At 40.8% G+C, this 27,124-nt stretch overlaps 2 protein-coding genes across 5 annotated transcripts in view; both read right to left on the bottom strand.

The window, feature by feature from the left end:
- Positions 1-9,256, bottom strand: part of LOC126395711 (rhotekin-like) — a 20,627-nt gene extending 11,371 nt beyond the window's left edge. The window contains exons 1-10 of the mRNA XM_050053373.1: positions 9,123-9,256; positions 6,199-6,398; positions 5,745-5,791; positions 5,604-5,657; positions 4,480-4,597; positions 4,140-4,379; positions 3,951-4,045; positions 3,732-3,838; positions 3,511-3,639; positions 2,144-2,306 (exon numbers count right to left, since the gene is read on the bottom strand). Coding sequence (XP_049909330.1) covers positions 2,144-2,306; positions 3,511-3,639; positions 3,732-3,838; positions 3,951-4,045; positions 4,140-4,379; positions 4,480-4,597; positions 5,604-5,657; positions 5,745-5,791; positions 6,199-6,398; positions 9,123-9,140 — 1,171 coding nt within the window. The 5' untranslated portion in view covers positions 9,141-9,256. The remainder of the gene's footprint in view (positions 1-2,143; positions 2,307-3,510; positions 3,640-3,731; positions 3,839-3,950; positions 4,046-4,139; positions 4,380-4,479; positions 4,598-5,603; positions 5,658-5,744; positions 5,792-6,198; positions 6,399-9,122) is intronic.
- Positions 9,257-10,962: 1,706 nt separating this feature from the next.
- zgc:162472 (uncharacterized protein LOC553495 homolog) overlaps positions 10,963-27,124 on the bottom strand; it is an 18,231-nt gene continuing 2,069 nt past the window's right edge. The window contains exons 2-30 of one of the 4 annotated variants that reach the window (XM_050053362.1): positions 25,301-25,503; positions 24,574-25,222; positions 24,346-24,449; positions 24,127-24,192; positions 23,644-23,728; positions 23,537-23,613; positions 23,128-23,261; positions 22,921-23,015; positions 22,744-22,798; positions 22,488-22,622; positions 22,084-22,329; positions 21,704-21,767; positions 21,415-21,616; positions 21,231-21,328; positions 20,718-21,102; positions 20,388-20,522; positions 19,850-19,886; positions 19,632-19,745; positions 15,557-19,541; positions 15,309-15,463; positions 14,929-15,164; positions 13,898-13,961; positions 13,651-13,804; positions 13,415-13,550; positions 13,295-13,328; positions 13,099-13,200; positions 12,719-13,013; positions 12,309-12,606; positions 10,963-12,213 (exon numbers count right to left, since the gene is read on the bottom strand). In XM_050053362.1, coding sequence (XP_049909319.1) covers positions 12,106-12,213; positions 12,309-12,606; positions 12,719-13,013; positions 13,099-13,200; positions 13,295-13,328; positions 13,415-13,550; positions 13,651-13,804; positions 13,898-13,961; positions 14,929-15,164; positions 15,309-15,463; positions 15,557-19,541; positions 19,632-19,745; positions 19,850-19,886; positions 20,388-20,522; positions 20,718-21,102; positions 21,231-21,328; positions 21,415-21,616; positions 21,704-21,767; positions 22,084-22,329; positions 22,488-22,622; positions 22,744-22,798; positions 22,921-23,015; positions 23,128-23,261; positions 23,537-23,613; positions 23,644-23,728; positions 24,127-24,192; positions 24,346-24,449; positions 24,574-25,222; positions 25,301-25,497 — 8,445 coding nt within the window. In that variant the 5' untranslated portion in view covers positions 25,498-25,503 and the 3' untranslated portion in view covers positions 10,963-12,105. Of the gene's footprint in view, positions 12,214-12,308; positions 12,607-12,718; positions 13,014-13,098; positions 13,201-13,294; positions 13,329-13,414; positions 13,551-13,650; positions 13,805-13,897; positions 13,962-14,928; positions 15,165-15,308; positions 15,464-15,556; positions 19,542-19,631; positions 19,746-19,849; positions 19,887-20,387; positions 20,523-20,717; positions 21,103-21,230; positions 21,329-21,414; positions 21,617-21,703; positions 21,768-22,083; positions 22,330-22,487; positions 22,623-22,743; positions 22,799-22,920; positions 23,016-23,127; positions 23,262-23,536; positions 23,729-24,126; positions 24,193-24,345; positions 24,450-24,573; positions 25,223-25,300; positions 25,504-27,124 lie in introns of all 4 variants that reach the window. The other 3 variants (XM_050053360.1, XM_050053361.1, XM_050053363.1) reach the window with 3 other exon arrangements.

Below are 27,124 nucleotides of genomic sequence, written 5' to 3'. Positions count from 1 at the left end.
TTAATAAAACCCTTCATTTAAAAACTGCATTTTGTGTTTACTTGTGTTATCTTTGACTAATGTTTAAATTTGTTTGATGATCTGAAACATTTAAGTGTGGAAAACATGCAAAAAAGTAAGAAATCAGGAAGGGGGCAAACACTTTTTCACACCACTGTATATATATATATATATATCTGCAAGTGGTGATTCCTGGGTTCAAGCCAGCTTGGACCTTTAAAACTCAAAAGCTGGGTAGGATCAAAACCTCTGACAGTTTATGACCCCTGCATTCAAGAAAACCAATAACTTATATGATGATCAGACAGACGCTTCTTTGGCATCACTGTTGCTTCCTGTTTTGGACAAGCGTCAATGGCTAAGTTAAAAGTATAAATCCAATTTGGTGATGTTTGGACAAACTGTCATTTATATATGGCCAAATATTACAAAAGGCCAGTGCACTTATTTACAACTGGTGGCTGCCCCATTAAGCAACTTCAAAATAATTTACATATGTGTTTCAAAAATAATCATTTAATGTATCCTGCAAATTTTGTAATTATTGAATTATGATTTGTGTTATTCCACACCTTTGTGGTGCCCCCTTGTAGAGATTTGAATGGAACTTTCAGGGCATGTTGCAAGTACATACGTGCACATATCCTGCAAGTTTTGTGATGATTGGCTCAATGGTTATGGAGTTAGGTCTATTTATGTGCTGAGCCACGCCCCCTCTAAAGTTCATTGCTCAATAGCTGCAAAATGCTGTGAGACATCAATAAGCTTTTTAGAACTTTTGATGAGCAAATGATGATCCACAGAAAATCTGGCACAAACCGGACCTACAGTTTGGGAGGAGATATCAAAAATATGCTTTTCAAATAAAAAAATTAAAATTTCTTTGCAGCGCCCCCTGTTGACAGATTTAGAAAAGAATTTTACATACTCGCTTCAACATTATTATTTGACATATACTCAGTTCTTGTGATGATTGGACAAACTATTTCTAATTTGTAGTCTGATGTGTGTTATGCCACACCTATTTTGGATATGTTGTGCCCTCTAGTGGTAGACTTAAATGTGTATCCGTAAGCCGCATTCCGAGTATATTGACTGTATCCTTTTTTTGGCTGTCTTGGATTGTAATATGTGTATTTTAAGCGAGTGTCTTGTAAGCCCGTGCGGGCTGGGCACCCTGGTGTGCAGGACACTTTAATAAATTTGTAACTAACTAACTAACTAACTAAATGACATTTTCAGGGTGTGTTGGTCGTACTTACGTTGACATGTCCTTCAAGTTTTTTGATAATTGGCGCAACAGTCTATTTTTGTGCTGAGCTACACCCCTCTACAGTACATTGGTCAATGCCTTAAACACGCAATAAGAAATCAACAGGCTTTTGATAATGTTTGATAAGCTTGGTCAGTTGATGATCCACAAAAAAATCAGTATAAATCAGACCTATGGTTTAGGAGGAGATGTCAAAAATGTGTTTTTGAAAAATTTAAAATGGGGAAAAATCTAGTTGGGTGGACCTTAATGGTTTGAGAGCAAAATAAGGCAAAAATTGCAACACAGCTGTAAAATTTGGTGTGCTATTGGCATAAAATGAGGGGGCATTGCTTCTACTTCTTACCAACCTATTTCTGCCCCCTTGCTCAGACCACACCCATATTCGAACTTAGCCTTCAATTTTGATCTCAACTACACAGCAAGTTGCACAGTTGCTATGTTATCGCATTGACAAAATCTGTCCACAGACAGACAGACAGACAGACAGACAGACAGACACATGGCAAAATACTTAAACCCGTTTCTATCCCGCCACAATAGGTGTTACTAAGATCATATTTTGATATGATGACACACACACAAGGAAGGAACAATAGTGGCCATTGAGGTGTTGTTACGACTGGTTATAATATTAACACATTTAGAAGACTCTTTTAAATGTCTCTTCTTTCTTGGCCCATGGCCTAAATTCACATGATTTCATAGAGAGAACATAGGGCAAACAAAACCTCCTTGTAATGTTTCACTGGGAAACCTAAATCCTGTCCTCAGGCTGCTGCAATATTGCCTCACCAGCTTTGCTAGTACAGTAGCTAGTGTTTGAGACAGGACTGCAAAAGTGCTTAGTTTTGTTCATTCAGGCCTCACTCATGTTAAAGACGTGCTGCCAGATGGCCTTGGTCCAGCGCTGCGTGTCTTCAGGTGTGTGCGTGGCCAGCGTGTAGGTTACATCTTCTCCTTGACACTGTGTGCTGATATATATATTCTGGCAATGGACAGGGTCTCTCTCTGACACACAGACAAGGGTATCCTGACAGAAGAAACACACACTCATAATCATTTCCACATCTAATCATTGAAATAATCTGGTTGGAATTTAGTTTGAACACACACCAAGGCAATATCTTAATGCTACAATTTCCCCACTGAGATATTATTGGCTAACGTGTCCACTGACAAAACGATCCACCAGCTTTATATGCATGTGACAGAATCTTGTAATCTGCTGCTGACAAAAACACCCTTTCACATTCATATCGGCTGTGTGACTACATTTGAATATGACCCTACACTACACAACAGTTTGCTTTTTAACTTCTTTTTAAATTTCAATTACTTCATATATCATTAGTGAATCCAAGAGTTCTCAACCTAAGGGTCAGACCCCTCCAAAAGGCCACCAGAACTAGGTGTATTTTAGCAAGACACTGGCGGCATTTCCAACGGCGACTGTGCCACCAAAACTGGGTGTTTTTTCAAGAGACATCAGTGGCATTTCCAGCAGTGATTGTGCCCCCAAAACTAGGTGTTTTTTTGTTTTGTTTTGGCAAAAACATTGGCAGCATTTCCAGCTGCAATTGTGCCACCAAAACCTGTTGTTTTTTAGCAAGACATCGGCAGCGTTTCCAGCAGGATTATTCCACCAAAAACGGAAGTTTTAAGATAAAACATGATATTTTTCTAACCATAACCAAGTAGCTTTTGTGCCAAAACATAACCACACATAAACCACAGCACTGTTGAAATCTAAAGAAATGTAAAGTTTCAACAACATTTGCAACATGACAAAGTACAAATGTTACATATCCGTGGTTTGATCAAAAAGTATAATGCCATGATAATTTATTAAGTTCATAAAAATAGTAGTAATGGTACTTAAATAGTTGCGTAAATGTACTTTGTAACATCCCTCCACTGGATTTTCACTATTGTTTTTATGTTTGTTATAAGGTGTAAGTCTAAAAAGTGATTAACTGCCTCTATAGCTGTACGAGTAGGGTAGTATGGGGATAAGATATATTTTGGGATTAACTGACATTTTTAAATAACTGACTATATATGTCTGAGAGTGGGACAGAAATCAACCAGGATAAAAAGTGAACAGAATATTCCAATCTTCAGATTCTCAACATTAGGCAATCTGTTAGCCTCGGCATGTCATTGTAATCAATATAGACAAACCCGTAAATGAAACCATCTATTTATTCATGAGACTCTGCTCATTAAGAACCAACCTTTTTGATGGGGATAACAACAAATGTCTTGTCCTCAGACTCCAGGTCCTCTTGACTCTGATAGCAGAGGAGACTGTGGCCCCTGAGGACGCCATAAGCATTTTCCCAACAATTAAGGTCCTCTCCAAGCTGAATGAGAGCAGGGAGTTATTTGATACAGTAAATGATAATGTCATAGAATATAAAAACAATCAAAAAGCAGGATGATATAATCAAGTCACCTTAACCTTAAGTTGGCCATTTATGATTGGCTGAATCATGCACAGAGGCTGAGCAACTAGACGGCAGCACATATTGCCATACAGAGGCAACCAGAATGGATTATCCTCTGAAAAAAAACAAAGAGATTAGGGATTAACTTTCAGGAGGAGAGGAGAAAAGAAAAGGACAGAGGACAGGAAATGAGAGAAGACGTAAAGATGAGAGGATTTGTAACTGACCTGTTGCTGCTAGTGACAAATCATGGGTCTTAAAACCTTCCTGGACATGTTGGATTCTCAGTGTTGTATGAGCCAGCAGGTTAAACTTAGGCCCCCTTCAAACAGAAAGCATTGAGCAAAATCAAGGTGACACTCAGTTCTAAAATATTTTCCTTTGGTGTGTGTTTCAGAGAGAATTGTCATCCTCACAGTGTAGACAGGTCAGGGGACGAGGGCGGCGACACACTTCCAGATCCTACATTTCCTCCACTGGACCCACAAACAGCAGCAGACTCAAACGCAGCACGGATCTTTTTCCCTGAGGAGCATCCCACTGAGCCCCCAAGACGGCTCCCTCTCCTGGGTCCTAGAGCCCCCGGGGAGAAATCCTCCACTGCACAACTGCTGTACAGCTCAACACGAAGCTGAAACTCTGGACCTACCTCATTGCTGTTTATACACAGTTATACAAGGACAAATAAAATGTCTTGAAAGTGGGATTATACAAAAACTGAGCCTCTAAAAACACCTCTACAAAACAGAGACTTACAACGTGATGATGTCTTCAAAACAGATGTCAGTTAAAGTCCTGTCTACCATCACCAGATCAGTGTCATGGATCTCTGTGCCACACTGAAGCAGGCAAAACACAGCACAGCGCTGCAGCTCTGAAAGTAAAAGAGAGAGTCAAAACTGCAGTCAGTTCTTAAGGTCTTATACATATTTATTTCCTGTAATATTTACCCAGGCAAGACAAAGACCAGAGAGGGTGGGCAGTAATTTGAGTATTTTCAGTTCACTCTTGAACCAAAATTAAAGGAATACTTCACTGACAAAATGACCATTTGTATTTCAATTACTCATCCTGTGTTACCTTGAATTTGTGAAGAAAATTTTATTTTTCTTGCTTGCCTTCACAGTGAATTCAGAATCCAGAAAAATCAAACATTGTTCATAAATTGAAGTCATTGGGGACCACATTTAACAACAGCAAAACTATATCCAAACATCTGTTTACAAACTCTTTCACAACTCCAGCTGTATAATCTGACTCTCATTTATTCAGTCATCTCTTCAAACCCGTGCATTTTTGCCAAAACCTAACTATTCAAAACACTTCCGCCCACAAGTAGCGCACCCTGTCCGCACCTGAGCATCTGCGGGCATATGAGCTCCACTTAAGCAGAGATAAAGTGCATGCATGTGACTAGGCATGCTGCTTGGCAGTGCATGAGACTCTTTGTACTGATGCATTTTAAATCGCAAGGCTTTAGCAAAAATGCACGTGTTTGGGAACAACTGAGCATACAAATGGATAAATGAGACTTGTATTATACTGCACGAGTTGTGTGAGAGTTTGTAAACAGATGTTTTGATATAGTTTTGCTGTTACGGGTCCTGTTTACTTCAATTTATGAAGAATGTTCATGGGAGGCATGGGAGAAAAACAAGGTAACACGCAGGTAACACATTGATAACACACAGTGAGTAATTGATACACATGGTATAGATATAGTAATTGCAGGTGAAGTATTTCTTTATCAAACTAAACTTTATTAAAAGTAAAAATTATATCTGGCACAAGCACCAGGCGTTATGATGAGGTCAGCAAGGTTCCCATGCAATCAAACTATCTATCAAATTAGTTCCTCTAATCACAACAGTCTGACTTACCTCCTTTGTTTTTGAAGTACTCTGAGTCTTTCCACATCAGCGGAATTCGCAAGTCTACAGATTGCAAATTACAAGATTGGAAATATAAAACCCAGGTTCAAGTATTTTCATGAATTTGTGGCTAAGATATTTAACACTCACCTGAAAGGGATACTTTTCCTGAACATGGCATAACATCTTCAGATGGCCTGCAGCAAAAGAAAGAGATCATCTATCCAACTATTGTCAATTTATCATATTTCAATTTATTTATTGTAATTTCTTCACAAAATATTTACTTAATATTTAATATTTAGATTTGCCAAGATTTGCTTCTGAGCCAAAACAGTTTGTACAGACTGAGTCTTGTTTATCTTACACATATGCATGATAAACACAACAAATCTGGTAAACCCACACATCAAAACAAAGGCTTTATTTGGGATGAAGGGACTCCAAGGATTACAAATGTTAACTTGTCTGACCTCTAGTGGCTGTTACTGGGCATAGCTCCGCAATACAACTCTAAAACATTCCTTTATCCCTCTCCACTGATAATGGATCTATATCTGTCTTTTTACCCATGCATACAATATATCCTTGCACTCCATCTGACCTGCGTCCCACTCTCTGTAGAATCTGAGCTTTCCTCATCTTCTGCAGTTGGCTGAGCAAGGCCAGAATGCGAGCATTGCAGGTTAGCAGGCTCTTGGAGGCCTCCAGGGCCTGCTCTCTCCTGGTACAAGCTGCCAGTAGCTTACTGGCCCCCTCCCGCATCCGCACCTCCCTCTCAATCTGCTTCAGCACCTCTTCGTCCTGTTGGAGATCAGTGGACAATATAGTATTCTTTTAATCAAAACTGTATTCATTCACTATATCTATATTCTTTAGACTAAAAAGAAAGAAAGATAAACAGCTTAGGGTGCTTGCAGGCTGATACTGACAATTATCTGATTACCAGGAACCAAGGAGTCAAGCAGTCAGAGCACTAGTAGGCCACAAACACACAGAAAGCACATTGCAGGTTGGAAAACGTGAGTTGCATCACACCGCCATTTTTTTTTTTGTAATTGAATGCCATTAGTAAAAACATGCTTGCTGCGCCTTTTTATTTTTGCCAGGCAACAGACCCATCTCCTCCTTACCCTAACCTTCCTGTGTAATCAATGTACCATTATTTTGGTGAACTAAAACTACCTACTTATTTCCACAGTACATACTGTAGTAGCTAGTTATTAAAATGGGCAGGCAGAGGGTACTTGCTCTAGCTCTGGTTTAGGGTGCACTTATATGCTTCCACGCTTTCTGTTTTCTATTTAGGTCATGGTAACTGCGGTTTGTAAAGTCGTATAGCTCTGGGGATCCAGCAACCACCACCATTAGTTTCTCCTCCATTATTTACCAACTGTAAACTTGTTGTTGTGACCACTACAGAAGGCCCGCCTCTCAAATCAACTGATTGGACAATGGGGGGAAAAGCGGAGATGATGTGGGCTGCTTCTCCGTTCTGACTTGAAGTTTTTTTTCAGCTGAAGGAGTTCAGAGTGATCCAGCAAAACCGCTAGGCGTGAGGTTTGTAGCAACGTAAAAACAGCAAGCAAAAAGCTAAATTCTCATTAAACACATTTACAAAAAGCCGCCACCAGCTGTTAAAAATACTTTCTGTGTGATCAGGGCCTATTTTTCACTACATTTTTAGTCACACTGGCTGCTCTAGTGATGCACTGCTGGTCTGTTGGTCCTCCGCTTTGGCTCACACTGAAATATCTCAGTATTGGATGGAATGCCATGAAATTGGTGCAGACATTCATGGTCCCCAGAGGATAAACCCTGATTACTTTGACGATTCACTGACCAACCAGCAGGTCCAAATTTCCATTTATCCAGTGAAAAAGATGGATTGGTGTGAACTAAATGATTTAGCCTAAAGACTGAACTCCTGACATTTCCTCTAAAGCCCCTATGTGGTTTTGACTGAAATATCTATTGAACATATTGGATGAAATTTGGTAGAAACATCCATGTTCCTCTTGGGATGAACTTAAACACTTTGGTGATCATGATCAGGTCAAAATTTGACCATGTTTAATATTCTGAGTTACCACCAAACATCTAACTAATCAAACTAATGATGTTCTCGTCAGCCTCCGCTGTACTTTGTATGCTTACCTACAAGCAAGACTGAGATGGTGAACATGGCACACATTACACCTGCTGAACATCAGAATGCTAAAATTATCACTGTAAGTATGCTGACATACCATGAAGCCCAAGGCACCACTGTGCCTTAGTGCAGCCTTGTGGAGCTGCTAGCAGGCTGGAGTCTCTGAGTCTTATTTGATGTGTCGTAACAGGAGGAAGTGTGATTAGTAATTCCAATTCCCGGCTGTTGTTGATGATACACAGAAATAAACATGACTACTACATTATATCAGGTGGTAGTCACTATTATCAGCATTGTAACTTTTAAACACCCTGCTGATCCTTCTGTTAACAAGCTTCAAACACACTGGCCCAGGCTCATTACATAAGAGCCCAGACCCCATGGGGCGACAGCGTTAAATTAGTGCATCACATTAATTCCTGGATGTAGTCCAACTGTCAGAGCCCCAAGAGTGAGCAATGACAATGTGCATGCTGTTAGAATTTACCTCCTCGCAGTAGACAATGTTACCTTTGTCTTTGTCTAGAACAACAGATGCTGTTATTTTTTAATCGGTAAAAACAAACAAAAAAACTGTGAATGGAGCAGTGGGAAAACCCTTCTAAAGTCCACATGCGGTCGATGGAATTCCTTGATGGAATTCTTAATTTATAATCCACTTAGTAGCAGGTTTCCTAATGAGCTTTTTTTATGGAGAGTTGTGCAGTCTAAAACAAATTTAAGTGTATGTCTAATGGGGATACACTTTAGGTGATTCTCCTATGACATAATATTTTCCCGTCATTAATGAGTGTTACATAAGATTTGAAGTCTTGTTTCTCAATTGACATCATTACGTAGCTTTACCAATTTGTTAACTGGGCACAGTCTTTGAGGGTTTACCACATATTAACAAGACATACATATAAGCTGAAGTACATCTTTAAGGATCAGGTGGTTGTTGCATAATTCAGTCATGTGTTATGAGCCTAAGCTGTGTTCATATGTTGGGATTTTGTTCTGTATAGATCCCAAATAATTACATAACCCGTAGCTCACCTCAAAAGCCTTACAATTGTGCCATATTATAATACCTTTCAAATAAGGGCAAAATGGAAACTGATGATACTGCAGATTGACTGGGATCAACTACACTAGTTATAACAGGAACACAGGATAGGGCTTCTATTAAGAAACTATAATGTTACAGTCCAACACACTCAAGATTTTTTCCAACATTTAAAATGACAAATACCCCTAAAAATTTTTTTAAAGTGGTTATATTACCACAAATGAAAATCAATCATACACACTCTCGGTACTGAACCACAATATTAACGCCTGTAATGAATTATTCAGAAATACATAAACTACAAATATCCTCCTCTATCACTAACCTGGGTGTTATCACTCATGTTCCTTCTCTGCGGTGCCTCAGTGGTCTGCTCCAGTCGGTGTGCAGTCAGTCAGCAGGCAGTACAGTGGTGGAGTGACTAATCTCACAGCTGACTGAGTGTTAGAGTGGACCTGCGGACAGAGCAGTTAGTTACTCAACAGAGAGATCAAAACAGTCTTAAGCCTCTCGACAAGAGGTTGCAGCATTAGGGATTAGAGGGATCTCAAACCTTATAGTCTTATTTTCCGCTGTATCACATGCATCAATGAATGCCTAAGCATACAGTGATTCACAAGAGTACTATATCATGTCTACTGAATATTTATACTGTCTTAAAACACATAGGAATTAAAAGCAGACATTTATATAGGCTCAAAAGAACAATTAGGCAGGGGCGTATTTCAGAGGAGAGGACACAGAGGACATGTCACTTCTTCATAAGGTGGTATTGGATCCTCCACTTTTTACAATCCAAAAACTAATGTGGTAACAGTGTCTATTATAGTGAAGCTTGGACTATGTAGTTTAAGCATAGTGAGAGGAGAGTCGTTCTGAAATCTTGAGCCCCATAGGATTTCATAGAGTTAAAACAAAAAGTTTATTTTTGCTTACTTTATTACACATTATCATGAAAAATGCCTTTTACTACTCATTTTACACATTTTGTTTGTTGCAACACCTTTACTATGTTTGTACAAAGCTTCTCAATCAATATGATTATATTAATATATATATATATATTAATATAAACTGTGCCAACATACCATCATATATTAGCAAAAGCATACAGTATATATTAAGTTAAATTTATTATTATTATATTAGTAATGTGTGTGATTTCTACCTATACTAACTTGATTTATTCTGCACTTTTTTTGTCAATGGGTTGAGTTAATATATTGACCTTGGGGGTGCTACTCTGCAAGAGAGCTACTCCTTACACTGCTCTCCTTCTAACACTGTTCACACAACCACCCTGCTGTACCACCTTTCGGAGCTTCAGGTCCACCCGACACTTGTTTTATGAATAAAGAGTTTTTTGTACAGGACAGACCACAACAGGTGTTTATTAATGGTTTTAAATCCAGTAAGTTGATTTTAAACACAGGGCTCCCCCAAGGTTGTGTATCTCCCATTCTCTTTGTTTATACCAATAGCATTTCCTGTAGCAGTGAAGGAATGACACTTTTTAAGTATGCAGATGAAATGGCCCTGGTGGCTAACCTGACTGGCAACAATGCTTTGTACCAATACCAGCAGGCAGTCAACAATCGGGTGTCATGTATGTAGGGTCAGCTGGTAGAGCAGGTTCAGTCTTTGAAATACCTCAGAACAGAGAGAGACACCTGTCTGTCCTTTTCACAGCACAGACTCTGTACAATAAAGCACAACAGCGCCTCCGCCTGCTGAGGAAACTCAAATCTTTTCATGTCAGCAAGGACGTTTTTCACTCATTGAATCCACTCTCACCTTCAGCACTCTATCTGAGCTGTATAACCGCTCAGTGGTCAGGAAAGCCACCCTGATCACTGAGGACCCTTCTCACCCCCTCTACCACTCCTTCCAGTTACTGCCATCAGGCCGATGCTACAAAGTCTCACTGGCCCATATACAAGAAATCCTTCATTCCCTCTGCAATAACCACCCTGAACAATCTAAAACAGACACTGCACTTTAACCACCTTTATCAGCTGCTGTTTATACAGTCCTTTTTTTATTGTTTTATATGTATTTTGAATGTCAATCGTGTATTGTTAAGCCTTGTCAAAGGAAAATCTTTATCACTGTTGGGACAGAACAATTTCATCATTTTTTGCTGTATAAAATGATTTTATTAAGACCATCCATTTCATAAAGAGGACATATCAAATTTATGAAAAGCATCATTTTGATGGTATGTGCCTGTATTGAGTCACCCCACCCTTGTAATCAAAAATCCATCCAATCAAACATTAAGTTATAACTAGTTAATTGTAATAAAAATGATTTGCTTTTAACTCCACAGAAACATACAAAAGTATAGAGCTCATTTAAATCTGCCTGAAATCTGTATGAAAGACTGAATCAGATTGTGGTGGTGAAAGACTCCATTTTATTCAGATCTTACAGAATGCCATGTTTGACTTTTAATGACTTCATGAAATGTTTAAGGAAGATTTCATGTTTTTGTTTCAAGTATCAAACACAAAATGAATGCTGCAAATCTGTGCAAGGACCTCTAATTGACACTATATACAGTTTCACAAAATGTCTTAATGAAAGCTAGCTGGCAGAACATTTCCCTTAAATAAAGTCTGAGTACCTCTGCTCTGTATGGGGTGAAGTTGGGACAATGATGCAGTTTTATGAAGTGAAATTCTGTCTGTCGGTTTTCTAAAAGAAAAGGCAATATTAGGACATCCTTTGTCTGATACACCAAAATTAGAACGGATGATTATAAATTAGCACAAAAATACACAGAAGAGGAATTAAAAAAGGTAATTTTAAACATACAGCTATACATGATGTCTGGGTTATGCCTTTATGTCCTGAGACCAATGTAATGGCCTGTATTAAAAATGGAGCACATACAGAAAGGAAAAATGCCAAAAGCTCATTTCCTATTGTACAATATTTACATTTTCACAGGTGGTTCACCACATTGGGGAATCTGAGGCTTCATGAATATTTAAGGGAATGCTGCCACCTCTGATTCAGATTAGTGATTTACCAGTGTTTTGGTTAATGTGTACAATTTATTATTTATTTGAACTAGAGGCTTTTAAAAAGGCATTTCAGTAAATACAAACAACTGTACATATTCAAAGTGCTTGTGAAAGTAAAGTAAATTTAGCTTCACTTCATGACAACGGACAGCAAAAACAAAAACAAAAACAGTCTTTCAGTCATAAATTAATCTTTACAGACATAACTTAACACAACAAAAAATTAAAAAGGCAAAGCCACCTGCAGGTTTCTCCTCTCACTCCATCTTCCTACAGCTTTCATCCGTCTTCCACTTCTGTAAAAATGTCACTTAAGAAGTACTGAGACACACTGGTGGGCTCCTCCTCTATAGAGCTGCTCTCCAAACTTTGCTGAGAAGCTGAAACCTACAACAAGGGAGAAAAAAGGATCAGCTGTAATCAACTCATCCCACCGAATCAGGATGCCTCTCCATCCACCTCTGTCATTGTACCCTCCTTACCTCAGCTGGACACAGAGGAGTAATAGGAGTTGTGTCTGAGCATAGTCGGCTGTGCTCAGAAGTCTGTTCAAGGTGCACCTGTGTGTGTGTTGGTGATGCAGTAGAGGATGTTGAGTGGGTTTCCTCTGTCGGCTGTGTTGGTCTGGGTGTGGGAGCGACATCATATGATGTTGAGGCTACAGATGCTGGGGTAGATTGTTTTCTTGCTGCACGCTGAGTTTTGACCTTAGCACCCTTGGAGGCTGCTTTGCCAGGTGGAGAATCACTTGGGGCAGTGCTGTTTGTCTCTTTAGGTTTTCTGTACGGTATTGAACAATAAAAATCAATTAACATTTTGTTACAATTGATAGATACCAACATGAAAACTGAAAGATTTATTCACAATTCAACAAAGGACCATTTTTCCTCACCTATTCCGACCAGTCGTCCCCCTTGTCCGTTTAGTTAGTGCTCCTGAGCTGCTATTCTCGGGGTCCTCCCCACCTGTCAGAGTCTCCTTTTCAGCATGTACATGATCGCCACTTCCTTTCTGTTGCTCAGTGACAATGTCATCAAAGGCTTTTGGCTGCACAGAGGGCCCGGGAAGCTCTGAGTGCAGGGTGGTGTTTGTTTGGATGGGGATTGGCTCTGCTTCCTTGGCAGCGAGGGCCTTGCTGGCTTCTTTCCTCTTTGTAGCATTGGGCTCTACCTGCAGTTTGGCTGGTCCTGAGAGGAACAGGTACATGATGAAAAAAATGTGTCCAATTTGCTGAGAGTGCATGTGATGAGAAAGTATTCATGTACTGCCTACCTCTTCCTCTAATGCTCATTAGTCTCTGCTTTGTAGGGGCGACTTCAGTCTCATTATTCTCTATGGTCTCTGGTAATTTAGATGGATGGACTGTTGTACTCTCTGTCCCATAAACACAAACAATACACATTTACTATCAGTAATACAACATTAATCATTAGTTTAAATGAGTAGCAGAATAATGCCATCACTCTACCGTGTGGATCCACTGGATTCTCCATGATTGAACCCTGGTGTGAGTGAAAAATAAAAATGTGTCACAAATAAAGACATTTTAGCACACTGGCTACATGTGGTTTCTTGTAACTTCACTTACTATATATGCAGTTGGGTCATGCCCAATATCTATGACATTGATGAGGCCTGTCTCCCCGCTCTCCTCCATGGACACAGGCACAGCAACATTAGAGAGAAGCCCGCCCCCTGCTGCTGCCAAACTTTCTCCAGGATTGCTGATAAGGGTTGAGGAGAGTTGTAGAATCAGACACCAAACAAAACCAGATCCACGCCTGCATGAACAGGATGACCATCTGATAAAAGGCAAGCACTGACCTCTGTTGCTCTACTGATGCATCTGTTACAGGAAGATAAGGGAGGGGCTCAGGCACACTGCCCAACACCTCTCCTGCTGAGCAGACTGGGATCTCAGTCAGCGAGAGGATGAAGAACGGTTCATCTGGATCTGAAGGCTCCTGCTGCGGCAGCACTGAGAGTGAGAGTGAGAAAAGTTTTAGACAAAAACATGCTGTATACTGTATAATATAATTCACAGGACAACATCAACCGAAAACTGACTCACTGTCTGGAAATATTGTGAGACTTGGATGACTCTGGGTCCCTCCTGTACTTGATGTTGATGCATCCTGGGATTGATAAGAAAGTCAGAGAGACACATTTTAGGCGTAATCCTTAAAGGGACAGTTGACCCCTAAATCAAAACTCTTACCTGTAGTGTTTATTTATCAATCCAGATTGTTTTGATGCGAGTTGCATTGGAAATCTTGGCCTAAAGATGTCTGCCTTCTCTCCAGTATGATGGAACTAGAGAGGGCTTGTGCTTGTGACAGCATGAGATGTAAAAAATAATCGTCTACTCCTCGGCTGTACTGTAACATTAACTAGCTAAGTGTAGCTACGTGAGCTAGCAGCAGATGCATGCTTCCTTCTGTGCAGTGATATGGTTGGCGGCTGTAGTTCAGCAGAAAGAAAACAGTTTCTACATGAAATGCATAGGACAACGTCAGTGGATTACCTTGAGTAACTGGGTCATGACTTCTGGAAAGAGACATTACTATAGAGTTTTTCAAATGTTTTTTAGCGCTTTGAGCACCACAAGCTGAGTGCCATCTAGTTCCATTTTATTGGGAAGAAGGCAGAAATCTCTACGGCCAATATCTTCAACACTCAGCAACTTACCCCGAAACTAAATAGTACTAAAGGTAGAAGGGAAATTATGTGGTTTTGGGGTGAACTGTTCCTTTAAATGTAGTAAAGAGTTTCTTGACCAAGACTACACCCTACCCTAGTCAAAGGTGCAATAACTAGCAGTTTTGTAGGTACTATACTGCAATCCTTTTTTGCTACTCTACAGTCTTCTCACGTATCCACTAGCAACTGCAGAAGTACCACCTGGTTGGGAATCACTGCTACATAATTCAAAATTAGTGGTTTGGTGACACATGGCAAATATATTACATTGTTCCAAGGTATTAGCATGTTGTTACATATCTGGCCAAAGCCAACTATTAACAATTTCAACTAAAATTTCAGCACAAAATAACTGCAATCATATATGTAATGCTCACAAGTGTGTCTGCACATATATCTTACCTGAGAAAAACTGTAAGGTACTTGTTTCACACAACCAAGAGAGGATCCAGCAACATCTGGAGTGGGGTAATGTTGATTCAACTGTTTCATAACTTGTGTCAAGCAGCCTAGTGAGGATCCAGAATCATTTGGAGGGGAATTTGGGTCACTACATTGTTCAATAGCTCCCTCTGCTGGTTCCAGGATTTCAGGTTGGTGTTCAGACATAGGTTTGCAAACTGAAGCATCCATACCTTCTGGTTGAGTACCAAAGCATGTGGGGAAAAAAAGAACCATTAATGATCAACAAAGGTACTGCTGGGCCATAGATAGTAGTAGTCTTGGATATCTGGTCGGCGTTCTTTAAAGTCAGGAAATTTTCATGTTATAAGGTGTCAAACCTGCTTCTGCTTGTTTTGTATGCTGAACTTGCTGGGGTTGTCGAGGTCGACTGCTGCGGCTAAGGCTGGGTTTGGGTTTAATAAGCCGGCCTCTACGAGTCAGCGCAGGTTTTCTTGAAGGACAGTCCACTGGCTCTGACTGTCTGTTATCAGTGCTTTAAGTGGAAAACAAACTCTGTTAGAAGAAAAAAAAATAAAAAATTCCATACATCTTTCTGAGGAAACAATCAGGAATATTCATATCTTACCTTTGTGCTGCTGTTTGATTAGTTTCAGAACATTGTTGGACTGAATCTTGACTTTGTGCCTCAGAATCATTCTCTGACTGTGGTAGCTGAGCGCCTTCTTTTGGATCCGTTGTGTACTGTGTATTAGTAGGGAGTGCAGATTCAATTTTTGACTCTGCTGAACCACCTTCTGAACACTGGATGTCTGAAACTGCAGTTGGATTATCTGTTGGTTGGGTATTTGTCTCTGTAGCTCTAATAGACGTGTCCTGTTGGCAGTCCCATTGTGAAGCAGGTCCGGCCTCCACCTTGTCATAATTTGACATTTTGTCCATTGTGGATTCCTCTTCAACTCTGGGTTTTTCGGTGCTCTCATTTTCAAGAACTGAGTCTGTCAGCACAGACTGATTTTCAGCAACCCAAGATGCTGTTATGATGTCAGAGGATGTATCTTTATCATTTATGCTGTCAAGCGACTTCCCTGACTCTGCAGGTGCTAACATTGTTGAGGTCAGTTCTGAATGTAATGAGCAATGTGTGCTTATTAGGTGCTTGCTGTCTGTTGTCAGTTCCACTTCTGTTTGTGCATTGTTATTTTCCACAGGCTGTTGTTCTGAGGTTAAAGAGGTACCTGTATGGCACTGTTCTGAGGGTTTAATGATATCATTTGACTGCAGTTTTGTGTGTGTAGTTCGCAGGGATGATCCTAAATTGGGTTTGGGTTTGACCTTGGGAAAGCGTTGCCTTCTTTGAGAAACATTTTGTTCTGAGCTCTCTGGCTCTAGTCTACACACAACATCTGTCTTTTGCTCCTCGGTTGAAAATAATTCATCTGTGGTTTTATGAGTTGAGCATACTTCCAATGATGGTAGTGACACTGAAGCAGTGTCAGTACTTTTAATTCGGCTTGGTGCTTCAGGAAGGATGGTGCTGCAAGTTGGCTTTGCTTCTACCTGTGCTGTTGTGTTGGCTGTGGACTCAGGCCTTGAAGTTGGACTGCAGGGTTTCTCTGCAAACTGCACAGGTGAAGCAGGATATTTTGTGGTTTGAGGTTTAGAGCGCACAGTTCTTTGTGGTAAGTTGGGTTTGGGTTTGACTTTTTGTAATCTACCTCTCCTACTCTGGCAAGTAGATTCGACTTCACTCTCTTCTTTCTGACTGACAGGTAACGCTTGTGCAGGTGTTGCACATAGAGCAGGATGGCCACTGCTCCCTTGAATAGGGGCTGTGTCTGATGCTTGGCCAACTTGTGATTCTGAGAGCACTGAGTCGGGCGTCAGTGGATCATTACAAATACTCTCAGTTATCCCAACATGAGACATCTGTTTTTCATGTGTGGCCTCAGATGTTGGCCTTGTCTCTGTGGCGGCCTGTTTACTACTGGGTTCAAATTGGGCTTCAGAGGAGAAACAGTTTTCTGAGGTACTCTGAGCTGATGTTGCACCATCTGATTCTACCTGGCCAACAACTCCAACATTTGTCTTTTTGTCCTCAATTGAAGACATCTCCTCTGTGGGTGGAAGAGTACACCCTAAATCCAATGATGGTGTCATATCTGAAGCAGGATCATGACTTTGACTTGGGTTTTCAAGAGAAGTGGTGCAAGTTGGTTCTGCTTCAACCTCTACAATTGTTTTTTCATGGACTTTGGGTTTTGGAGTTTGGTTGGAGTCTTTCTCCATAGTAGCTTTTGTGGTTTCAGGTTTGGAACGTCCAGTCCTTGATGTCTGTGCTAGGTTGGGTTTGACTTTCTGGAATCGACGACTCCTGGTCTGGCAAGCAGATGCAACTTTACTCTCTTCTTTCTGACCAACAGGTAATTTTTCTACTGATGTAACACATGGAGCAGGATGGGCACTGCTCTCCTGGTTAGGGGCAGAGTCTCTCTTTGACCCTTGGCCAACTTGTGATTCTATGACTGCTGACTCAGATGTCAGTGGATCATTAAAACTATTCTCAGTTGTCCCAAAATGAGACATCAGTTTTTCATCTGTGTACTCAGATGTTGGCCTTGTCTCTCTGGTGGCCTGTCCTCTGCTGGGTTCAAATTGGGCTTCAATTAAGTTCTGGTTTTCTGAGAAGCTTTGATCTGATGTTGCTGTGACTGGTTCTACCTGACCAGCGACTCCAACATTTGTCTTTTTGTCCTCAATTGAAGACATCTCCACTGTGGGTGGAAGAGTACACCCTAAATCCAATGATGGTGTCAAATCTGAAGCAGGATCATGACTTTGACTTGGGTTTTCAGGGGAAGTGGTGTAAGTTGGTTCTGCTTCAACCTCTACAATTGTTTTTTCATGTACTTTGGGTTTTGGAGTTTGGTTGGAGTCTTTCTCCATAGTAGCTTTTGTGGTTTCAGGTTTGGAACGTCCAGTCCTTGATGTCTGTGCTAGGTTGGGTTTGACTTTCTGGAATCGACTCCTCCTGGTCTGGCAAGTAGATGCAACTTTACTTTCTTCTTTCTGACTGACTGGTAATTCTTCTACAGGTGTAACACATGGTGCAGAATGGTCGCTGCTCTCTTGTGCAGGGACTGAGTCTCTGTTTAAACCTTGGCCAACTTGTGATTCTGTGACTGCTGAGTCAGATGTCAGGGCATTTTTACAACTATTCTCAGTTGTCCCAAAATGAGACATCAGTTTTTCATGTGTGGACTCGGATGTTGGCCTTGTGTCTGTGGTGGCCTGTTCCCTGCCGGGTTCAAACTGGGCTTCAGAGAGGTTCTGATTCCCTGAGGTACTCTGATCAGATGTTGCACCATCTGATTCTACCTGACAAACAACTCCAACATTTGTCTTTTTGTCCTCAGTTGTAGACAGTTTGTCTGTGGATGGAAGAGTAGACCCTAACTCTAATGATGGTGTCAAATCTGAAGCAGGATCATGACTTTGACTTGGTTTTTCAGGAGAGGTGGTACAAGTTGGTTCTGCTTCAACCTCTACTATTGTTTTTTCATCAAATTTGGGGTTTGGAGTTTGGTTGGAGTCCTTTTCCAAGGTATCTTTTGTGGTTTGAGGTTTGGAATGCACAGTCCTTGATGTCTGTGTTAAGTTCGGTTTGACTTTCTGGAATCGATTCCTCCTTATCTGGCGAGTAGATGCAACCTCCCTCTCTTCTTTCTGAGTTACTGGTAATTCTTCTACAGGTGTAACACATGGTGCAGAATGGTCGCTGCTCTCTTGTGCAGGGACTGAGTCTCTGTTTAAACCTTGACCAACCTGTGATTCTGTGGCTGCTGAGTCAGATGTCAGCGTATTTTTACAACTATTCTCAATTGTCCCAAAATGAGACATCAGTTTTTCATCTGTGGACTCAGATGTTGGCCTTGTGTCTGTGGTGGCCTGTTCCTTACTGGGTTCAAACTGGGCTTCAGAGAAGGTCTGGTTTTCTGAGGCACTCTGATAAGATGTTGCTGCACCTGATTTTACTTGATCACCAGACCTCTGCTGAATGCCAAATGGCTCTCCTGTAAGTTTAGCTTCAATACAAGAAGTATCTTTTAACAATTCTTGACTACACTCTGCTGTCTTAGGGGCTTCCTCTGTAGCTGATAGTGTCTCAGAGGCTTGAGAATGATCAGGAGCAACTGTGCAGCTCTCTTCAGCTGTCTGTACTGTTGATGTCTCTGGAATGGATTTTGACTGACCAGTCCTTGAAGCCTGGCCTAGGTTGGGTTTTGGTTTCACCTTAGGTAAGCGTCCTTTCCTTGTCTGTGGAGATTTGTTTTTTGGGCCCTCTGGACTTGAGTGCAATTGACGTGTAGGGTCCATATCAGAACCAGCACTCTGATCACTGAATTTAATATTGGGAACATCATCGTTGTCTGTTGCACTGTTTTGTAGCTCCACAGTGGTGACATTTTCTGATGTTTCAGTGACTCCATGACCAAACATTTCTGACATAACAGGTATGGTGCTTTTTTCCTCTTGTGCAGCAGGCATTGATCCAATCTCTTCTTCTTGGTGTTGGCTGGTTTCATTCACACTTTCTGATGTTGTCCCTGCAACTGAACAAAATAGCACATTTTAAATTTACTGTAATTTAATCAAAAAGGAATGCAAGCCAATTTCAATGTAAGGAATGTTTTCTCTCTAACCGGTTATGTGATCTTGTATGGTGATTTGATTCACAGCTGACTGAGACAGGTGTGTCAGATTCCCGATGGTCAACAGGGTTTGAGCGGCCTCGTTGTAGCTAGCATCCTCAGATACTAAAACAAAAAGACCACCAAAAAATTTGAAACCATCTAAATATATACACCATATAGATACATGTTTTCTACTGGGAGATGCCTAGAGTACTTCTTCAACATACCTTCTGTGTGTTCTGAAGAAAGAAAGTCTATTACATCCTGCAAGGGAAACAAATACATAGTGAGTCACAACAAAAGTTTCCAATATAAGCCAGACTACTTTTGAAAGGATGTGATGGATATGGACGTGTATTATGGTAGTCCCAGTTACACTTCTTTGACATTTTCTTTTTTCGTCTTTAAGGTGATTGCATCTGGACACAAAAAAGTTGCTTTAAGTTCATCCAGCTAAAGCATAAAGACTGCATGCAACATTGTTTAAACTCACTTATCTTACTTTTTCCTAATTTAAAGTGTGCAAAAACTAAACTTGGCTGGAAATTTGTGATCAAACTGCAAACCAAATACATGCACTACAACTGGAAAGAGGGAGGAAGAAAATAAAGCTGTATCTTATCAATGTTGGCCAATTTTTAGATAACATTCTGCAGGTGGTTACATCAGATCTTTAAAATTCAGAAATTATATTAAAATGAAAAGTGTAACTGGGGATAAATATTTAAAATTACTGGCAATATATTTTAGGCATGGGACACTTACAACAAGCAGGTCCAGCTGATGTTCACATGGTTCAACTGTGCCTGTCTCATTTTGTGCCTGCTCGCAAGAGGCATCAGGGCACAGTGCATCTTGGGAGATGCCCAACACATCAGGCATATTGGCCAAGATATCAAGCTACATGTTTGATGGGGGAGTCAGAGTGGAGGGTTTGAATTATGAAATGGAAAACCATGCACAAAGAATAACTAATGCAAAAAAACACAAAAAAACACAAAAATGCTTGTTATAAGAATTATGTAAAAAATAACCAAATAAAAAATGGATGGTGTTACATCTGTGCAAGGCATAACAGAAAACAGTTTCTCTTACCTCCTCCATTGTCTCTTCCACTTCTGAAATCACAGGATGTGGGGAGCGCAGGCTGGCTGGCACAAACACAGGGGCAGTGCTGTCCTTACTGTAGCTGCATGCAGGCTGCTCCTCTTCCTCCACCTCCTCTTCTTCTCGCTGCATTTCATCCTCGTCATCACTGTATTCTGACTGAGAAGCCCTGAGGGTGACCAGTTTGGGCCTTTTGGACTCTTGGGCTGATTGTGGCTTTGATGATCTTCCCCTCTTGGCTGTGCCTTTGGGTTTAGGCCTGGCAGCAGAGGCAGTGGACCCCGCTGGTGAGGCGGGAGTGGTTTCAGAGGAGTGTGCAGCTTCTTTGGCTGGGTAATTCAAGGGCTTGGTTGGTTTGGGCACTCTCCCATACCTATTAAACACAATCACACACTGATGATCTGCTTCTATCCTATTATATCTTAAGTACTTTCTTTGGGAATAGGAATGTTTCTGGATACAATGTAAATATGGGAGTCATGAAAACACGAAGTAATGTACCTGGTGGGTCTTGGAGGTTGAATGGTTGCATCCTCTTCTTCAGAGGAAATGTCATCATTGGCGGACTTCCTCTTATTGGGTGATGCATCTTTATTTACCTAAAAGTTAGCATATCTTTAAGTAAGTCATAGTAACAATGTGTTAAAATATCTGATGACTCAAAACTGAAACTAAAAATAATAACCTGCTCCTCAGAGGCTCCATCAATCACACTCTCATCCCCTTTATCTGATGCACTATCATTGGCCTTTGTGGAGGGTGGTGGAGGCTTTTTACCCCACTTCCGGCCAAGGGGCAGTAATGGTTTTGGTGCTCGGCCTCGTGAGAGTTTAGCTGGCTTGATTGTGGTGTTCTTGGCTGCATTCACATTCTCAGTCTTTTCAGTCCTGAATATTGGGACAAAACAGAGTATTGTAATACCAACTGATGATGGTAAATCTCTATTTAAAAACATACTTTTAAAGTTTCATTACATGTCTGAATTTGGACGGTCCTCAGGAAGTGCTGCCTCAGCGTCTTCGGGTATGTAGGCCTCATCTGAGCATGCAAAAGCAAAACAACATTTAAGTGCAGGCAATCAACAAGGACCAAGCACTCGTGGAGAAACTCAGATAACTTTAAGGAAAAAAAGAGGAAGTCATCTTGACCAAATTTAGAATTTTAAATATTTCATTCATATTCTAGAAATCATGTTACACCAGTTAGGCAAAACAAAATTGTAGCTCCCGTGGATCCACATTCTACATTGCAATGTTTATGCATGTATGGCTATATATATATATATTTTTTTTTTACATCTACCAATTTTTATAACAACCAAGACCATTTACCAAACAATAGAATGCTCCTTTACCTTGTTCATTGCTCTTTTCACCCGTTTTGTTTTTCTTGTCATTTGGTTCCTCTGTCGTGTCATCCTGCTTGCTCTTTCTTTTGCGTTTCTTCTTAGGCTTAGCAACAGTGGTTCCTCCCTCATTACAGAGGTCCTCATTCTCTTTCTCTCCCTCCTCCTCCTCCTCCTCCTCCAAGTCAGGAATTTCATTCTGCTCTTCCTCATCTTCCTCCTCCACAACACTCAGCTTCCTTGCAGCTTTTTTGTCTTGAGAGGGAATTAGAACACACATGGATTGCTGAATTGAGACAAACTCAGGAAGAACAGTTGTTCAATGTGTACCCCAGATTAATAAAGTTATGTAGCAATAATACACAACTCCCTGTGTATTACACATGATAAAAAGCATGAAGGGATAAAATTACCCTTTGCCTTTCTCTTGGGCTTCTTGGGGGATTTCTTCCCAGCAAGAGACTTGAGTTTCTTCCTGTTTTTCTGAACTTCCAGAATCTTTTCCAGCAGCTTAGAAAAATACTCTATGTCCAGTTTGCGCCTCTCTCCTACACAACAATCAGCAGTAAATTTTGCATAAGAATATATGCAGGAATTGCACAAGGAGGAACATTAATCTTTTAATACTGTATTCACCCAGCTGAATATATTGTCCTACTGAATACTCACTGAAAGCTTTGTCAATTCTCCAGGCGTTCTCTCGCTCTTCTTTTTTGAATTTGTTCTGAAAGTTTTAAACAATGGAATTGACACAAATATTTTATTGTTTATCCAATGAAGCAATGTGTTGCTCCTTCATTTCATGCACTACAAACATATGTTCGCATATCTGTATTTAATACTGACCTTTATTTCTGACCGAGCTCTGTGAGGAAACAGTTGGCAAATCATGGAAAAGTCTGTTCCCACCATGCTAATTGCCAGGAAGAACATGTCTGTCTCTGATGACAAAATAGCAAAACAATTATGACATTAAAAAACAAAATGAACAAGGCATCAGAGCCAATGTGTGCAATACAGATGTTACAATTCAGGTATCTATATTAGTTCAACCTTCACTGGACCAGGGCTTCGAATAGGTCCCTTTTCTGAAGCTTGAGTAGGTTGTAGTGGAGCCCCGCTCAAAGATGGGGTCACGATCCTGTGCTGGATTAGGCCCTTTGGCTCGCTGGACCTCCACTGTCAAACTGAGACACAAGTTGAGAGAATAAAATTAGCACTATTTGGTTCCAGCACCTTCAATATCACAATCATATCACAATTTTTATATTAACAGGAAAAAAACACATCTCTGGAGGGTGTTGTAGATACATTTGCAGACGTTGTTATACAGTTTATATCAAGTAAATAATGATAGTAATAAATAATTCAAGTGGTACAACATTGTATCTACAATAACAAAGGGAAGGGAAGTAGATAAACATGAAAGAATACATTTCACAGCCTCTAGAAGTCCACTGACCTCTCTTCATCAATGATCAATGAGCCATCCTCTGCTACTTTGACCTGAGGAACCATGATGCCATCATCCTCCTCTTCCTCCGCCTCTGCCTCCGCCTCTGCCTCCACCTCCGCCTCTGCCTCTGCCTCTTCCTCCTCCCTTGGGCTCGCTATTTTAGGGGGGACCTCAGGTTGCTGCGCTCTCTCTGGTGACCTGCATCGCAAACATCGCAACATCGCAAACATCATACAGAGGGAAGAGGGTTGGTGTCCAAGCAACCTGTATGTCTCATGATACAAATTACAGCCTTACAATGTCCACATATTAACCTGGCTGATGATAGAGATGTTGCAGAAACATTTAATTTATGATTTAAGATGTTTTAATGGTACTTTAATTTCAACTTATATTTTAGTTCCAATTACTTCTCAACTTTTTTTTTTATCAAAGTCATGCTGTATTTAATTGGTCTCTGCAAAATAAATTCCCATCAAATAATAAGGAAACTTGACATAAAGAAATCAAATCCCTTTTAATACTCAAGTATAGATACAGATAAGGAAATCAGAATGAAAACAAAAGATTTTCAAGAGATGATGGTCTGAACTTACTCTTCTCTTGCAGGAGAAGGTGGGACCACAGTCTCATTCTCTTGAGCTGACTCTTCTAAATTAGATCTGTAAAACAAATGCAGATTATTGCTACATAAGACGAAGAACCACAAAAAAAACCTTAAAGTCAAATAAGATCCAGAATAATCAATAGAAAACCTTATCTATGGAGGTTTAACTGTTACACAAGCTTGACCAAGTTGCAGATGAGACACTTACGTCATGGGGTTAGACAGCGGCAGATAGCGGATAAGGTCCCTCATGGTCATTTTGGCGGGATCTATGGTATATTCCTTTGCACGTGCCTTAGCTTTCTTCATTTTCTGCAACATCAATTGACACACTCTTTTCATGTAATATCCAACAGTATATATCTTATTAATGAAACTAAACGTAAAAAATGAAGAGAATGAGGAGAAGTATGCCTGCTGGATAATCCCAGTTTACCTTTTCTTTGTTCATCTCCTGTTTGAGCAACTCTCGGAGCTTTTGGGCCTTTGCAAGCCTCTGTAAGTCTGACGGGTCATTCAGGAGTCTACTCAAGGAGAACGCTGGTGCTGACACTGAAAGCCCACACTTAGATGACACCAAAGTCTTGGCTTTTTCTGATATCTCGATAGCTTCTTTGTCTGGTAGTGAGGGGGGCACTTTATCTGGTATTTTGGAAGGAACTTCTTTAACTTGACCACCTGGTGTGCTTTCTAATTCTTTGCCACTGTCTGTCGGCAAATGGGGTTGTTCTGGAGAGTCCTCAGCTGTAGGAGGAGCTGAGGGTTCTGAAATGTCAGAAGGGATGAGGGTAGGTTTAGGTTGTATTTTGGGCTGTTTGCTCTCTTCTGAAGGCCTCCGTCGCCTTGGGGACTGGAGTCTTTGAGGGGCAGCTGTAGGCCCAGTTTGGCTGGACGTAGTTGACTTGTCGAGGTCTGAGACAGGGACTTCAGTAGAAGTTTCAGACACTGCCTTGACAGGGGATTTTTGTGTCCGAGCAAGGGTGGAGGGGCGACCTGGGGCCACTTTAGGCTTGATGGAAAACCGCTTCCTTCTCTGGAGTGCTGCTGAAGAGCTGGTACCTTCTCCATTCTGGTCATTACCATCCCTAAACAGTAGTAAGAATTAGTATTTTTGTCATACATAACAAAAGTAGTAAATACGCCATTTAATGCTTGTCACTCACCCTGAGGCTGTAGGTTTTTCTGACGGGGTCACAACAGACTTGTTATCTGTCACAGCAGTAGCAGTGCTGCTCTCACTGACATCTTTGGGGTTCTCACTGGCCTCCTGATTTGCTGAAGGGGCTTCCTGAGGTGTTGCTGCTGTTCTCCCCGCCGTACCGACATTGGGCCGAATACTAAATCTTGACCGACGAAACATTTTGACCTGAAAAACAGGGAGTCAAAGCTGCATCAGTATTCGAACAGCAAAACCAGCTGAAAGTGAAATAAGGGGCGGCAGTAGCTCAGTCCACAGGGACTTGGGTTGGGAACCGGAGGGTCGCCTGTTTGAGTCCCCGTCCGGACCAAATGTGGAGCGTGGACTGGTGGCTGGAGAGGTGCCAGTTCACCTCCTGGGCACTGCTGAGGTGCCCTTGAGCAAGGCACCGAACCCCCCAACCGCTCAGGGCGCCTGACCAAAAGGCAGCCCCCTCACTCTGACATCTCTCCACTTTGTGCATGTATAGGTCCTGTTTGTGCATGTGTGTCTTTCAGACCTGTGTGTAATTGACAAGCAAGAGTGAAAACATTGAATTTCCCCTCAGGGGGATTAATAAAGTAAATAAACTTAACTTAAACTTAAACTTATAACTTGAAGGTATATTATGCAGGAATTGTCAGTTGTTACTGTTGTTACTATCTGTAAGTAGTATCACCAGCATAAGTGAAAGTGTAGGCAACCTCAGATTCACTCTCTTTTGCTATATTTGTGGTTTTTTTGACGCTGTGTCAGCGATTTTCGTAAATTCCTCTTGGATGCGTGCTGCTTACAGTCTGGCACCCAGTTGCTACTTTTATATAAAGTCCCAATCTCACCTGCGCGCTGTATCTGGGAACGTCCTGACCACATCAAAATAAGAAGAAAAAATAAAGGCAGAGGGCAGCGTCTCTGCAGATAAACACACTGTCACACACTCCTACTGGATAATTAAAAGGGATTACTTTTGAATGACTCTCTGCATTGTTTTTTAGAAAGATCCTGCATAGTATATCTTTGAGAAAATTACTCCAGGAACCAGAGCTACTGTGGAAAAGCAGAGGTATGGCCTATGTGCTTTGTGTAAAACAACTGATACATGGACAGATTTAAGTGCATCAATTAATGAGTCACTTTTCCTCAGGTCAGATACTTGCAGAAACTCATGTACTGGATAGGATGCAGAACAAAAAACACACAAATCCTCTCCCGGAATTTAGTTTGACAGCAATTAGGACTGCACTTCATCTCAGTATTTTTCTTGAATGCAAAGTGCCAAACTAACTCAGTAAATTCTTCCCTTCAGATCTAAAATGATGCATTTGACAGACAAAGTGCAGAAACTCAATCATATGCTCAGTTTTCAGACTACAGACACCTCATGTCAGCACAAGTATCACTGCTCTTTACTCAGCTTTCAGGTTACTGAATCAATGCAACATTGCTTACCAACCACACATTTCAAATGTATGGCAGTAGTGGGAGAAAAGACAAACAGGCAATGCAGTTACTTTCCTTTTATTACTGTGATGATGAAATGTTGCAGTGTATTGAGTGTCTGCTACAATAGTAAAAATAACGGTTTAATGTTTCAGTTTCAGTTTCAGTTTAGTTTATTTGAAAGGGACAATGCACATTAATAAACATTGTGTACAAAAAAAACACACATGTAAATGCACTCGAATTAGCTTAAAAAGCTAGTTTTCATCGATTGTCCCTTTGCCAGTTTGTACAAGGCAACCTTTAAAAAGAACAACAATGGGATAAAATATTGTACCACATAGGGTAGACACAAACACATACTACTGTC

Source organism: Epinephelus moara, chromosome 9, assembly GCF_006386435.1.
Source record: "Epinephelus moara isolate mb chromosome 9, YSFRI_EMoa_1.0, whole genome shotgun sequence".
Taxonomy (NCBI): Eukaryota; Metazoa; Chordata; class Actinopteri; order Perciformes; family Serranidae; genus Epinephelus; species Epinephelus moara.
The sequence above is the reverse complement of the archived record's forward strand: the minus strand, read 5'-3'. Positions and strand labels throughout refer to the sequence as shown.